The sequence below is a fragment of the Raphanus sativus genome, unplaced genomic scaffold (assembly GCF_000801105.2).
Source record: "Raphanus sativus cultivar WK10039 unplaced genomic scaffold, ASM80110v3 Scaffold0146, whole genome shotgun sequence".
In the NCBI taxonomy this organism is placed as follows: Eukaryota; Viridiplantae; Streptophyta; class Magnoliopsida; order Brassicales; family Brassicaceae; genus Raphanus; species Raphanus sativus.
The window spans coordinates 1,499-17,400 of NW_026615466.1; the positions used below are offsets into that span (position 1 = coordinate 1,499).

Sequence of the window (15,902 nt, forward strand, 5' to 3'; positions counted from 1 at the left end):
TTAACTAATTTAAATATAATAATTAAAAATATAATATACATTAAATTTAAGTCCATGATTATTTTTCATCAAAACATGAGAATCAAAGTGTCTAGTACAAAACAAAATTTTGATATTTGTTAATACTCATGTTCAAGTTTTCTTGCTAATGTTTATTTGCACAGCCCCCGATAAATACCAACAAACGACGATAATGAATACTTTTTTGAAGGAAAAGATAGAGTGCTACTTTCGAACGTTATAAATGTTTACCAATGTTAGTGTTCAACTTAAATCACTTGTCAACAACCATATTCATAATCTCTTCTTTTTGTATAAAATAAAATTAAGCACGAAAAAAAGGAAGGGAGTAATGATGGCTTTTTTTTGTATCAACCGGAGTAATGATGGCTATCTAGTTTTTCATTATTTTTTTTATCTACAAAAGCCAATTTTTGTACAAAAAACGAAAAACCATATTTATCAAAAACTCTAAATTAAAACCAAATATTCTCAAAAAATTATTTATAAAAATTTATAGTATATATTTTTTTAGGAAATTGTTGCAAATATTTTTTGAGGATAATAAATATAATAGTATGTTTTGAAAAGAAAATGATAAAGGAGAGAATATACATGAACTAATTGTTTTTTTTGTTTTGAAATATTTTCCTAAATTAATTGTTTAGTTGATATTAGTTAATTGTGCTGTGCATAAATATAAAATGATACGATATTGTAATTATGTCATACAACTAAAAGCAAAATCTTACAAGAGATCCTACTTTTAATAGTATAGATCATTTTGAGAAAAATAAAAATAATGTTTTCAAATTTAAGAAAATACTATTATGACCTCAATTTATTTTGAATTTTTATTGTACAAATTAATCTATAATTTATATAATTATCTATAATATTAATATTTGTGTTTTATATTTTACTAAATTTATTAATATTTTTTTTAAATAGTTATAAGTATATAAATTTAGTATCCTGTTAACAAATTAAATTTGTATATAAGAAAAGGTTTAGTTAAAATAAAAGTATAATTGGTTAAACCTATAGAAGAGTCTATACTAATTTTTTAAAAGATATATAGCCACGGATAAATTATTTCCCACGGTATTTTAATAGGCCGAAAATAACGACATTTATCAAATATAGATATGTAAAAGAATTCTTGTAAAAAAAAAGATATGTGACAATTTGACTTAATTTCGATAGTAAATAGATTAAATCTAAAACGCGTTAGCATCCTAATCCTGTTTTTTTACCATTCAAGTACAAGATCCTAGATCTTTTAATGGTTTTTCAGTGGTTATATTTTTCTTATTGTTTTATTCCATCAACTCATTCTCTCTATATATAAGTTAGTAGTCTAATGGTAATCTCGGCGAATCTACATATAACAGCAAGGGTGCAGTTGCCACCACAAAAATAGAAAACTAAACTTAAAATGCATAAAAGATGTCATAAATTCTTTCATGATTGGTTAAGATTTTATAATACTATATTTCCACTAAGACGTATTTTATTATACTTAGTTATCATTTACAATTTAGAACTTTACTATTGTATATGAAGACATGATGATTGTTTATCTTGTCTGGCTTACTATTTAAATATCTTGATTTATCAATTAAAATATGATCGATACAACTTTAATTTAAGTAAAATTAGATTTTATCCGCATTTTAAAAGTGTAAAAATATTTTTAACAAAATATAATTTATAAAATCAATATGTTCTAACATTTTTAATAAGTAGTATTTTAACATTTTATTTTAATGTATTTGAAAACTATATAATTATATTATTTTATTTATATTAAATATGAAAGTTATATAAGATGTTATTTATTTTTTTAATTATTTTATTCTGTTTTGTTATGAACTTTTAATAAAATTTCCCTAATTATTTTGATTAATTATGTGATATATACTTATTTGATAAACTTTTAATTATAAAACTTATTTGACGTCATTCTAACATTTTTATTTGCTTAAAACTTATTTGATGTCAACTTAAACCAAATATTATCTCATGTATACAATTATTAATTATATAATTTTAAGAAAAAATAATCTAAGAATAAAAATCTAATATTATAATTTTACTAAGTTTAAATGAATGCAATTTGTTTATATGAAAATAAAATAATTCATTAATTTTATATTAAAAATAATATAAAAAGTCAATAAATTGACATCAAATAAAGTTTATGATATTTTTTTATCAAATAAGTATATATCACATAATTCATCAAATGTGTTACAGAAATTTTATTAAAATTTAATAACAAAACAGTTTAAAATAATTAAAACAAAACTGAATAATACATTATATAACTTTCATATTAAATGAGTAATTCTTAATATAAATAAAATAATATATTTATATAGTTATCAAATACACTAAAATAAAAAGGTTAAAACACTACTTATCAAAATTTTATAAAACATACTGATTTTGTAAATTAGATTTTGTTAACAATAATTTTACGCTTTAAAATGTGAATCAAAATATAATTTTAGTTAAACTATCGTCAAGTACATCATATTTTTATTGATAAATAGAAGATTTAAACAGTCACTGGCGTCTACATCATTTTCGGATGAATAAAGTTAAACTCGTGATGTTAACTACATAACATCACTAAATTGAAAGATGTTGTCATGCATAACATATATTTCGTGTAGTTAGGTATGCATTAGTTTGGTTTAATGGTTAACCATCTGATAGCGAATACTTCGTATAGTCAATAATCATTTTTCCATTTTAAGATGTTTTGGTCGATAGTACTACTTAATATATCTCTAATCATTGATAATAAGTTTTAATGAGTAATATTAATGTTTAGTTTCTAAACATTAAATGGGAATATTCGTCATGAGCTTTTTCCCTCTTCTACGAACCCAAGCTGCTAACAACTTCCAAGTTCCAATCAGCCTTGTGTGAAGAAGAATGATATACAGACAATGACGACACTGGTACGATTCTGGAGCATATTAGCATGTGATCATATTATAGTAATTGTCATACTCCCTCTGTTTTTTAAAGATACATATTTTAAACTTTTCACATATATTAAGAAATCACATTAAAAATGTATTGATTTTTGTGAATAACAATTTTCCATAATCTTTAACCAATAAAAATCCAATAAACACAATTAATTTTCTTGAAGTTAACAGATTTTCATTAAATAATACATTGAAAAAGTAAAAAATGTATCTTTTTAAAACAAATTTTTTTCCTAGAACATGGATCTTTAAAAAACAGAGGGAGTATTTCATAATAGTTTGGCTTTCCAAGGGGTTTTAGCTGGAGTAAATACGATATTTAGATTCTGCCTTCGTATTTAGCATATTTGAAATATGAGGCATGAAATACAACGATGATTAAAGGACCCAAAGTAACCAGGTTAAGAGATGATTGAACATAGTCAGTGCCTGCTTTGATACTGTCCAAGTCAAAATTTAAAACTATGCATTTTATAGATTTTATCAATACTACAAAAAAGTAGAAATAGCATAAATATTTATATTAAAAATCAATACTCACAATCTATTTATAAAAACAATTATATTAAAGTCTAAATGCTTCTACACTTATGTATGGGGTTCGACTCCCAGACTATGCAATTTATTGCAGATTATCTTAAATCTAGGTTTCAAGTTCCAGAGAGAGCGTGATTTATTAGGCAACTATGCAGATTATGGAAGGAAAGATTACAGACAACTATGCAGATTATGGAAGGAATGATTACAAGGGATCTTCAACATGGTGCAAGTAAATCTGGTCAGACGTGGATCTTCATAGGACAGTTCAGATGATGCAGTTAGTCGTAGATCTTCATAAGACATGTAGTATTGTCGGTTGTCGAATCGTCTGTGTAATCTTCCTAATAATTGTAATATCATAATAAATCAGCTTTAAAAAAACAATTATATTATATACACGTATTGTTAGAAATATAAGTTTATTTACATTTTTTCTGATTATATGGAAGACCGCAAATCTTTATTAGCATCAATTTCGAAAAATTTCTCTCAGCTGTGGCGATTACACCGAAATGGTTAACAATATGCGACAAATAATTTATGTGTTTCGAATTTTTTCGGACATTGATTCTCGATTTTTTTTTAGTTTCTTAAACAAATCATCATCAATTATACATGAAAGCGTAACATTTCTTAAAAAAACTTCAGATTCAAATATGATATCTTCAAAATATCTTCGCTTGCATCTATTAACTTTTTAAAAATTTAAAATTCATAATTTTGGAATCGTTCAAATCTGAATTCAAAAGAAATTAGAACTGGAACTTTAACAAATTTTATTCTAACTAAAAATGCATAATAAATTATATTTTAATAGAAAAAACATATAAAGATTTATTTAATTATAGATACAACTAATTTAAAAAAAAATATATGGTCCACTAATTTGGATATCCTAATCCTTTGTTTGGATGGCTTGCTTTTTGGGTAGTGAACATAGTATGACGTCAGTGGAGAACCCTCGTGCATTCGTTAGTGGCTTTGTTGGTTACAGTTTTTTCTGCTATTCTCAGTTTTGTAAGGCCCGAACTATTTTTTTTTAATTTTGTCCAAATATCTTTTTTTGTCAATTTATTTTGTCCAAATCATAATCTCATTTTTGGTTTTTCTTTTTTTTTTTCTTTGGGCTAAAATATGCTTTTATAAAAAGTTTCATAAACCTCGATTAAATACTTCCTTTTTAATTAATTCATGTGAACTGCTAAAAATTTTAAATTTTCAAAATGAAAGTCATTTTAACATTTAATCTTAAAAATTGTCCATTTTATCTTCATTTATATTGATTAAGTCATTTTGGATACAAAAGTTATTGTTACAAGAGTATAACACAGTTGATCTTTTTTGCATGACAAAAACAACTTAATTTTAAAAGTTAATTGTTAAATAATATAGATATTCAACACTATTATGAACTCAAAACACCAAACTGTAGTCAGCTAACTTTCATCATACCAATTATTATGCTTAGTAATCTAACATTTAAATTATCTTTTGAACTCAATATTCTAAACATACATTAATAACCTAATTTGATATGTTCAGAAATTGTCTTAAAATCAATTTATTTGAGTTGTTTCTTAACATTTATACATATATTTTGTTTTCGTTTTTATTTTGATTTATAGGTAGTTATTTATATAATTGAAACTACTATTTAAAATTAAAGTAATCTTTTTGAAATAGTATAAACTATCTCTTTTCAAAAAAAAAAAAAAACTATCTCTTGTGTGTTCTGTTGAAAGTAAACCTTTGGTAAGTCATGTATTAAAATATATTTCTTATTATTTTTACAATAGTTAATTCTTAAAAAACGTGTTCATGAGAGAAACACTCTAGGTTAATCTAGTTACGTACGCTTAGTTTCATAACTATCGTGGGATAATATTATTATCTACTATACCTGAGCAGTGTGACCTGCTTTTACACCAATATTTGACTTTCTTCATCCCTTATTTATTTCTTAGCATTATGCGTATATGGTATAGACTATCACATGCATCTTTACAATCATAATAATTTCGTTTAAACATCAAAGCTATACTTCATATCAGCTCACATGGGCCTGCAAGGATGTAGTTTCTATATTAGAATTTCTTTCCAAATGGTATAATTTATTACCACCACCGACCGATGATTAAAACGCATCTAATGTTTATCCCATTGCAATTCGGATACATTCAGAATAATTTCTTTTAAGAAATTTTTGTGATCAAGTTTCAAAAAGAAAAGAAAAGAAAGAAGAAATTTGTAATCTTTCCAAGATATTAATGTCTTGAATTATATTAACCCAAACTTCATATATTTTGTAGAACGTTAAATAATCAACATTTTCAAGTTGATCTTTAACAGTTCAAGAGAATAATAGTCTTACACTACACAAACATAACCTTCATATAGGGTTACTAAATAAGATCGTTACACAAACCTATATTTGCTTTATATTATTCAAGAGAATAATAGTCTTGAATTATACAACGAAACTTCATGAAACACTGCTCAGACCTATTTACAAATCATATAAAGTTATCCAAGAGAATAATATAGTCTTGAATACAAACTAAGCTTCAAACAACGTTAAATGATAAAAAAACATTACTCTCAAACACACTTTTATCCACAAATCAACACATTAATTAATTATAATAAAAACACAATTATAAACATCATGCATGCATTCTAAGGCGATCAACTTCAGCGCAATATAAACTGCATTTAGTTACGCGGATTAAACGTCTGGGAAATCGTAGAAGCTTAGTGGTGATGATGACCTCCAAGTCGAAGATCAAGATCAAGATCATCATCTTGATCAGGCTTAGAATCTCCAGCATCCGGTAGGCCCCGGTGACACTCGTTACCGACGTTGACGGATCCGAGCCGTAAGCTCAAATCGAGACCAAGAAACTCCCCTTGAGAATAGTTTCCTCCTCCAGATGATGGTGCTGTCCCAAAGCGTTGTGCGTTGTAGCTAGGGTTTATTGGTGGCTGAAACGTTTGATGATGGTATGACTCATTGGTTGGAAAATATGGAGGTGGGTTGTTGTAGTTAGGGTTTGTGTAGTTTCGGGAGGATGAAATAGAAAATGGAAATGAGTGAGAAGAAGAAGATGAGGAGGAGGAGAGGTTTCTTTCACGTTCCTTACGGTGGATGTTTCTGTGACCACCGAGGGCTTGAGGATTCGTGAAGCCTCTCATGCAGATGTCACACTCGTACATCCGGCGGTTATCTCCGGAGCCGGAGTCAATCTGTTTGTTCCGGCTGTTCATCTCTCTTCTCTTTCTGTTATGGGTCTCTCTCAATATTCAATGTTTTGAACGTGTCTATGCTCTCGAAAACTCACACACAAAAGCTTTTATATATAATGTAAAAGGTATTAAAAGAGTATGCGTCTTTACGGATGCCAACTAGGGCCTTTTATTAATCAAACCAATTTGATATTTTGTTATATAGTATAAGTTACATATGGTAGAGGCCACAATTACATTTGCAAAACGAGAAATCAAGCTACTCGGGGTGTGTTACTAAGGCTTCACATGTGATCATGCACAAAACGATATAAAGCGTACCTTAGTATGAATAGAGCCAAAATGAAGTCATAAATTTGGATCGAGTGTGAAAATTACCAACTATAGTAATTTAACGAAATTGAAAGGTGGCCAGCTTTGTGACAAAAAAAAAAGAAAGGTGGCCAGCTAGTAGTATAAGCTATAGTCCAATATTAAAGTTTGGAGTAGTTGTAATTTGCAATGTGAACATGTTAAGAACTATATGAGAACACAAGCAAAAAATACTAAAGATTCAATATTGCACAAAAATCATTTATTAGGATTTAAGGGACTGTGGTTGTGTTTGAAGTAGCTCAGATAATTTAAAAAATAAACGAGCTATCCCATTAAACTGGGTTGTGGTTGGCAGTACATATGAAATTATGAATTCTCCGACAAAAAATCTTCAATGATTTCGATGATTTCTAAACTTGGAAAGGTAGGCCCGATGGTCTGCTGCGTTTAGGATTGCTAAAAGGAATTATTTAAATGCTTTAATTTTCAGAACACAAATTGATATTTCTTGCATATATATATATATATATATATATATATATTTTCTAACATTATTTCTTGCATATATATATTTACTGCTCAGACTCATCTCTTTCTCTAAGAAAAAAAGAGAAGCTACATTGGTGAAAGAATCAAAATCCAGACTAATTTTGGAGATATTGTTGTTCTTTGAACCAACGTATAGTAACCGTGTGTCTCAGATTAGTTTTAGTGAGACTAGTCAGATACTTGAGAGTGCACACAAAAAAAAGAGAGTCAGATACTACAGATAAGTGATGCTAATTTCATTGAGTTTGATCAAATTTTATATATCCAACGATACATGATATAATATAGAAATCAACAAAACCAGGTCCCACTTGTGTGTTAAACATGAATATTGTTTTTTTTTAAACACTGTACCCATTACATCGTCAAACATGAATATCAGTTTTTTCTTTTTAAAGAAAAACCAAAATATCAGTTTTTTTTCTGTCGTCTATCAGTTTTGTTTATCATGTGCGATAATGTCATCAAATTAAATATCTGGTTCTTATCTGGAACGATACATAAATACAACCATAGCTTCGTTCTTTTCTAACACCTAATCCAGTGAAGATTAAAGTGTATTTATACCCAAAAAGAGTTGAAAACAATAACAACGTAGAAACAATATACTCTTGGTGCAAAGAAAAAAAAAACAAAAGAACAATCTACTCTTAAGAAACGTAACAAAAATGATTAGTAAATAAGTTCAAAAAATTGATTAGTAATATATGTAATTTTGTTCAAAGGTCAAATTGTAGATTTACGCTAACCACTTAGTTAATATTCAAAACAACATCAGCTGGTTCGGTTTTCAACCTTTCTCTTCACTTCTCTCATGAATGATGTCGCTCGTCCTGTGTAAACTTCGTTCTACACATTTTTCAGGCAACAAGGTCCGTACCATTCATTCTTTGCTACTGTATTCTCAGAGTAGACATAAGGTGTTCGATAAAATGCCTAAGTGAGTTTTCTCCATAGTATCTTCTACTGAATTTGATGTTCTCTGTTGCAGACTTACTTGCAGCGTTACGTATCCACAGAAAGCTATGGATAATGCAATCTCTTAAAGCCTTTTGTTTTAACACTGTTAACTTCTGGCTTGGTGAAAAAAAAGGAAACTTTTGCAAAACCAAGTTGCTCTAGTTCGATGTGTTTTGCTCGAGCAAGAGAATCCTTTCTCACTCTCTATGTACCATTGTTTCAGCTGCTTATAATAGTACTCAGGTATCTACTAGTTTTTTGTGTGTGGTAATTTTAGCATGTAAGAAGGAGTCAACCTCAAGTTTGGTCGTTATCACCTATCACCGTCATGCTAACATCTTCATTGCAAAGAAATTCAAAATCTGGCTCCCACTAGCGTGGACTTGGACTCTTGATTATTAGTTAGACTACTTTGACCTCTATCATTAATTTAACATTGCATCTTAAGGACCAACTTTGTGAGAAATCCATTGCCAATTTTTTTCCATCTTGCAAGTTTCAAGTTCTTGAAACTATGTGGGCACATGGCACCTTGCTCACTTTTTTTACACTCTCTCTCTTGTTAGGAGAATCATGCTGTCAGACAGATACTCTGCTTCAGGGGCACTACTTGAAAGACGGGCAAGAGCTGGTTTCGGCTTTCAATATCTTCAAGCTCAAGTTCTTCAACTTCAAGAACTCGACGGACTTGTATCTTGGTGTTTGGTACAACAATTTGTATCTGAATGATATCCAGGACAGGCCTGTCTGGATTGCTAACCGTGACAATCCGATTCCAAGACGCCCTGGGAGCCTCACGGTTGACTCTCTTGGTAGATTGAAGATTTTAAGAGGATCATCAAGCCTGCTTAACTTAAGTTCTACGGAAACCACTGGAAACACAACCCTTAAATTGTTGGATTCTGGAAATCTCCAGCTCCAGGAGATGGGTTCTGGTGGATCAACGAGGGTTTTGTGGCAGAGCTTTGATTATCCGACTGATACTCTTCTCCCTGGGATGAAACTCGGTTTCAATGTCAAGACCAAGAAGAGATGGGAGCTGAGATCAGGGCTTAGTGATACTTTACCTGCTTCTGGATCTTTTGTCTTTGGGATGGATGCCAACATATCAAACCTATTGACCATCTTGTGGCGTGGAAAAAGGTATTGGGCAAGTGGCCTCTGGTTTAAAGGTCGTTTTTCCTTGGAGGCGTTTAACAACTATGAATCCGTCTTCTCTTTTACCTCAACAGAGAGTGAACGCTACTTCATGTTTTCAGTTGATTCTGAAACAGTGTTTCCCACGATAACGATAGACCAACATGGAGTTCTGCATATAAACAGGCTTGACAGAGAGCTAGCACATGTCCGTTGCTCTCCTTTCACTTTGAGTAAAGAGGTCAGTTCCAGGGATCGGTATAGGCAAGGGTACAGCGATGGGTATAGGAAAGAGTACAGGGATTGGTATGAGAAAGAGAACGAGGATCGGTATAGGGATCAGTATGAGAGAGAGTACCCTGATCAGTATGGGGAAAAACCCAGAGGTTGGTATGAAAAAAACTCCAGCGATTGTTATGGAAACAGTTCCAGGGATTGTTTGCAGGCTGGTTGCACAGTTCCTGACATGGCACATGGGTTACTGAACTGCAATCCCTTTCGTTCTACCTATTTCGAACAGAGAGGACCAGCTTCACTAGGAAATGGAACCGTGCTTAATGAGACTGGTGGAAGAGGACTTAGTTCAGCTGATTGCCATGTTATATGTCTGCAAAACTGTTCTTGTGTTGCCTATGCCTCAACCAATGTGGATGGTACAGGCTGCGAGATATGGACTGACCCTTGCAAGATGTGGTATACTGATCCTGCCAACACCAGGTCGTCTTCTTCTCCTACTTCCAGAACTATATATATTCGTGAACAAGGTCCGACATGTATGCAAAGAGATTCGGAAAATTATTTTCCGGGCTTGGGGGGAGACAGAAAGAATGGAAATCCAGTAGTTTGGCTAATTGTTGGGGCATCTCTGTTTCTAACCATACTTGTGACTGTCTTCATCATCTATCTTGTTCTGAGAAAATATAAACTAAAAGGTAATTAAAAAAAGTGTATCAGAATCACTTTCTTCTCTATGGTGTTGTTACTAACAAGTTCACCACTTCTTTTGTTGTGTGTTTGATGAATTCCAGTAACTGATATATTCCGCAAAACATTCTACTTTTTACGTGGGAAAATCATTCAACTAAGCAAGGCCGCTTTTTACTTTTCAAGGAAGAAAATCATTCAACCAAGTAAGGCGGCGTTTAGCTATCTATGGAGAAAAATCATTCAACCAAGTAAGCCTCTACTGAATAAATTTTTCTGTAAGGTTATTTGTCCTTGTGGAAACTAACAATAGTGTTTGTTATATTATATAGTGAATGGTTTCATTGGGAGGAGGCTTCTAACACTGAGGTATGGTTCAGCGGTAGACCGCGAATTGTTACTGCGTGAACTGGGAATTGATAGGAGAGGCAGACACAGGAGAAGTGCAAGGAAGAATAATAATGAACTTAATATTTTTAGCTTTGAGAGTGTAGCCTTGGCAACAGATTACTTCTCTGATGAGAACTTGCTCGGTGAAGGAGGTTTTGGTCCTGTCTATAAGGTATTGTTAGATTCTTCAGATTATTAACTTCAAATAGATTTTGATGTTTCCGCTACTTTCTTGAAGGGGATGTTGATAAGCGGGGAAGAAGTGGCTATCAAGAGACTATCAATGGCATCAGGGCAAGGACTAGTGGAGTTCAAGAACGAGGCCATGCTTATTGCAAAACTTCAACACACGAATCTCGTTCAGTTGCTAGGATGTTGCATTGAGAAGGATGAGAAAATGTTGATTTACGAATACATGCCCAACAAGGGCCTTGATTACTTCTTGTTTGGTGAGCTTTCTTTAATATGCCAAGAATCTATGTTGGAAGAAACTGATCTGAAAGCCAAATCTATTGCGCAGATCCATTGAGGAAAAATGTTCTGGACTGGAGGCTGCGGTTTAGGATCATGGAAGGGATCATTCAAGGGCTTTTGTACCTTCACAAGTACTCGAGATTGAAAGTAATACACAGAGACATCAAAGCCAGTAACATTTTGCTGGACGAGGATATGAATCCCAAGATATCGGATTTTGGGATGGCTCGGATATTTGGAGCCCAAGAATCCAAAGCCAACACCAGAAGAGTTGCTGGAACATTGTAAGTTCTCACCAGAAACAAAGAGAGGGTTCCTTTGATCAGGTTTTGATTGAGTTTCTTGTGTTTGATATATATATATATAGTGGCTATATGTCTCCTGAGTACTTCAGAGAAGGGCTATTCTCGGCTAAGTCAGATGTGTTCAGCTTTGGGGTTCTGATGCTTGAAATTATTTGTGGAAGGAAGAACAATAGCTTCCACCATGAATCAGATGGACCTCTCAATCTCATAGTTCATGTAAAATCTTAATCTCTACTTCTTTCATTCATTTGTTAGCATTTTGCTTGTTTACTTACTCTTTGGATCTTTTAAACTCTGTTTTCAGGTTTGGAATCTGTTTAAAGAGAACCGAGTTGGCGAGGTGATAGATTCTTCTTTGGGAGATTCTGCACTTGAGAACCCTCAAGTGTTGAGATGCTTTCAAGTTGCTCTCTTGTGTGTACAGGAAAAGCCAGAAGACAGACCAAGTATGTTAGATGTTGTGTCCATGATATACGGCGACGGAAACAATGCTCTTTCTTTGCCTAAAGAGCCGGCTTTCTATGATGGTCCCCGGAGAAGCTCGCCAGATACAGAAGTTGCGCAACATGAGTCGGATAATGCATCAGTAAATAGAGTTACCATCACGGTGATGGAAGCAAGGTGAAACTACAGTCATTGGTGTTGTAATAATTTATTTAGTCATTGGTGTTGTAATAACTTATTTAAACTCAGTTAATGTTTGTAAGCTTAGCTTGCATCTTCTTCTATGCATACAACGATAATAAATCTCTAGATAGAATATGTTCTCCCTCTGTTTCAGTTGAGATGAAGTTTTAGAGAATGTTTTGTGTTTCAATTTACACGAGGTTTTGGGACTTTTAATGTAAAAGTTAATAAAATAATTTCTGAGAATAAAATTATTTCTATTAACATGTGACTCTTTGTATTCATTGGTGAGAATATCATTACTTTTGTGTAATCAAGTTCTTTGAATAGAAGTAATATATTTTTAATGTGTGTTTTAGACAAAAACTTCATCAAAACTGAAATAGAGGAAGTAATTTTTACATGATAGATATAAAGTAAATGTCACCAACATTATTATTTGATACCAAAGATTTTGGCAAGATATAAAGTTATATTGATCTTGCATTTATCAAAACCAATTGCTTTGATAGTAAAGAGGACCAAACTTTTTATTTAGCAACATAACTTTTGTAGTTTAACTAAATCTCTAGATAGAATATGTTCAATCATAGTACAATTTTTTTAAACAGACAAGTTAATTAAATAAATTGTTACAAATAAGAAATATTCAAAATTGAATGACAAGTATTTTTCAAATATAGTTGGCAACCAGAGTTTTTCTATTGTTTGATTTATGTACTCTTCAAAGATATTAATATCATCTAAATCTAGATCAGATAAATCACCCAAAAATTATAGATCACGTCAACTTGTATCAAAGATTTGTCTATTGTTTTTTCAAATGTTCATGTATATTTGTTCAAATTTAACATTTGATTATTTCCACCAAAAGATAACAGAAAATGATCAATGTTCTTGATATCTCTCACTGTTTATTATACCTCCAGCAGTCACCAGCACAAGGATATCAAAGTTTAAAGATGCCAGATCAATATGGATCTTATACACTGGAAATTTCACCAACAACACCAAATCAACCATTCACAAAATTTGTGTAAACAAGGCATTAGAGTCACGATTCACCATAGTAAAGTTCACTGCAATTTCAAAATCCCAAAGGCTTGCATAGAGATCCTAGAGATAATCTATGCTGAATAAACCATTAGAAGTACAAATTTAGTCGGCAAAGGAAAGAGATAACAAGAATAGATCCATTCCCAAAACACTTAGACGAAATCTGAAGAAGAAGCAGCTATCGAAGATCCTAGAAGCATCATAAGATCCTAGAACACTTTTTCCATCTTAAAGCTTGTTAATTGCTTCAAACACACCAGCCATGAAAATCACATGATTCTAGGTTTAGAGTTCGTTGGAGAGAAATCTTACATCAAGAGTTTCAATATGAGTAATATACAAGGAATATGAATCACTGCACTTGCTATCAATTATTTTAAGTTAAAAACTTAGAAAATTTAATATGGCATCAAAGGAGACTCACATCCTAATCCATAAATCCGATAGGGAAGTGGCCTGAATATTTCTTTAAAGACGTTTAAGACTATAAAGCAAAGCTAATAGATATAAAGCTTATTAGACGTATTCATGTTATTCATTCGTGTGGACAATTATGTAGCAAGAGATTTTAGTTTTAGCTCCATTGGAAATTTACTAATTTAAATAGTATATAGAAACGTAGGAAGGATGGATATGCATCATGATATATGTTACAAGATTTACAATATGTGACATTACAACACATCGTACGTCACCCAAATTGGCAACACATCGCACGCCACCCAAGTTTAGAGAACACGAAGATAAATCTCATTTAGTTACAAACTAGATTTGATCACAAACCCGTTAGTGCTAACACCAAAGCTGTCATGATTGCAAGAAACATTCTCCCTAATATTTCACTTCCTGTAAAACAAAGAAAAGACATGTGTGTTTTAGTTGTTTGATTCTTGATCACTAGATTGTAACTTTGTAAGTACATACATTACGGTGGACCAAAAATTTGCTATTTTTATCGTAAAACCGAAACATACGTTAACTAAGGTGAACCAACAATCTTCAAGTCAACCTTTTTAATTCGGTCAACGTGGCTTCATAATAGATGAAGTTTTGGTTATTCGAACGCACATTAAGAAACTTTTTTTAAATACTAAAAGCTTATGAAGAATATAATTTATTTTATTATAAACAAAATTATTAAAAAGCAATTGACTATACTGATAAAATTAAATTATAAATATGTACAAAAATCATCTATTGTAAAAGATAATCATCTAAAACATCATTTTTATTGAAATTGATGGAGTATATTTCATGCAATAAACACTCTCCCTAATATTTCGTTCCTAACTTATCAGCCGTTCCTAACTTATCAGCATGACCTGAAGACTATGGACTGTTCCGTGCTTGCATTCTATATACAGTATCACCTAACGATAGTGAGAGGCAAGGACTAACCGGAAGGTGTAACGTCATCAGAAAATACCAAACGGCTTCTCAAATCTAAAATGATAAATGATGCTAAATGAGATATCATATTTCGGACAAGGACAGTCCTTGTATCAGACCATCGAGATTAAATCCGCATAATGCATTTAGATTAAGAAAACTATATACTAACCATTTATAACGCGGAGAGACTGCGAAGCAGAGATCTTGTAGTTGACAAGACATTTAGGATAGTTTATCTGAGCAAATTCCAAACTAGCTAAGCCGCAGCAGTCATAAAAATTGGGCTGCAAGTCTCAAGCACACGGTGCAGTTTCGTGGATCAAGATCAGGACTACACTGGACTGTTGCCTTTAAATCATACGAACTTTCCACTTGAGTCACATGTTCTTGATCCTCCACAAAATATGGAACCGGTGATGATGAGGAGGCTCTGGGGATAAGCTCGTTTATTTTACCACTAATTGTTTGGTTGGAAACCTTAGGATAAATCGAAGAACTGAACTCAGAGAATCTACCGAAGACAGGTTCATCTTCGACGAGTGTGAAGAAAGAAAAGTTTGAGTACCGAACCATACATTCGTTATAGAACACGAACGTTCCTTTATGAGAGTTGCAAGTTTCAGCCATGCTTAACGTTGCGGAGTGGACACAGTTTGAACAGGATGCTCGACTGATGTCTCCTCTGCAGAGGAACATGCCGTAGACTATGTTTGGGCTAAGAGTACCGGCTGTAGCGTTGCCATAGCTTCCGTGGGAGGAAAGGTCGCGAAGGGTGGAGAGGACATTTTCAAGGTTTGATTGAGAAAAGCTAGATTTATTGAAATTGTCGGGTACCTGGTCGCAACCAGAGCTCATTTGTGCAGATTGGGATATGGTTTGAAGAGAGAACAAGAAGATGCAAAACAGGACAATAGCAAAGTTTGTAATGACGATTCTTGTCATTTTTGTGTTCTTTCTTGATTAATTTGACTTTTGAGAATGAACA

At 32.0% G+C, this 15,902-nt stretch overlaps 2 protein-coding genes and 1 pseudogene across 2 annotated transcripts; 1 reads left to right on the plus strand and 2 right to left on the minus strand.

The window, feature by feature from the left end:
• Positions 1-6,296: 6,296 nt before the first annotated feature.
• LOC130501274 (zinc finger protein GIS3-like) lies at positions 6,297-6,809 on the minus strand. Its single transcript, XM_056996168.1, has one exon. It carries the CDS (start codon positions 6,807-6,809, stop codon positions 6,297-6,299), a length of 513 nt encoding a protein of 170 aa, XP_056852148.1.
• A 2,132-nt stretch (positions 6,810-8,941) lies between these two features.
• On the plus strand, positions 8,942-12,663 carry LOC108861746 (G-type lectin S-receptor-like serine/threonine-protein kinase CES101). The gene is made up of 7 exons (XM_018635693.2): positions 8,942-10,681; positions 10,778-10,924; positions 11,006-11,235; positions 11,302-11,512; positions 11,584-11,821; positions 11,905-12,058; positions 12,147-12,663. The coding sequence occupies exons 1-7, from the start codon at positions 9,127-9,129 to the stop codon at positions 12,465-12,467; spliced, it is 2,856 nt and encodes a 951-aa protein (XP_018491195.1). The 5' UTR covers positions 8,942-9,126; the 3' UTR covers positions 12,468-12,663.
• A 1,522-nt stretch (positions 12,664-14,185) lies between these two features.
• Positions 14,186-15,885, minus strand: LOC108861747 (putative cysteine-rich repeat secretory protein 5; annotated as a pseudogene).
• Between the last annotated feature and the right edge of the window lie 17 nt (positions 15,886-15,902).

Coding starts and splice junctions, on each gene's coding strand:
- LOC130501274 (XM_056996168.1), bottom strand. CDS start 6,809: ATGAACAGCCGGAACAAACAGATTGACTCCGGCTCCGGAGATAACCGC.
- LOC108861746 (XM_018635693.2), top strand. CDS start 9,127: ATGTGGGCACATGGCACCTTGCTCACTTTTTTTACACTCTCTCTCTTG. Junction 11,513..11,583: donor CCTTGATTACTTCTTGTTTG/GTGAGCTTTCTT, acceptor TCTATTGCGCAG/ATCCATTGAGGAAAAATGTT. Junction 12,059..12,146: donor CTCTCAATCTCATAGTTCAT/GTAAAATCTTAA, acceptor CTCTGTTTTCAG/GTTTGGAATCTGTTTAAAGA.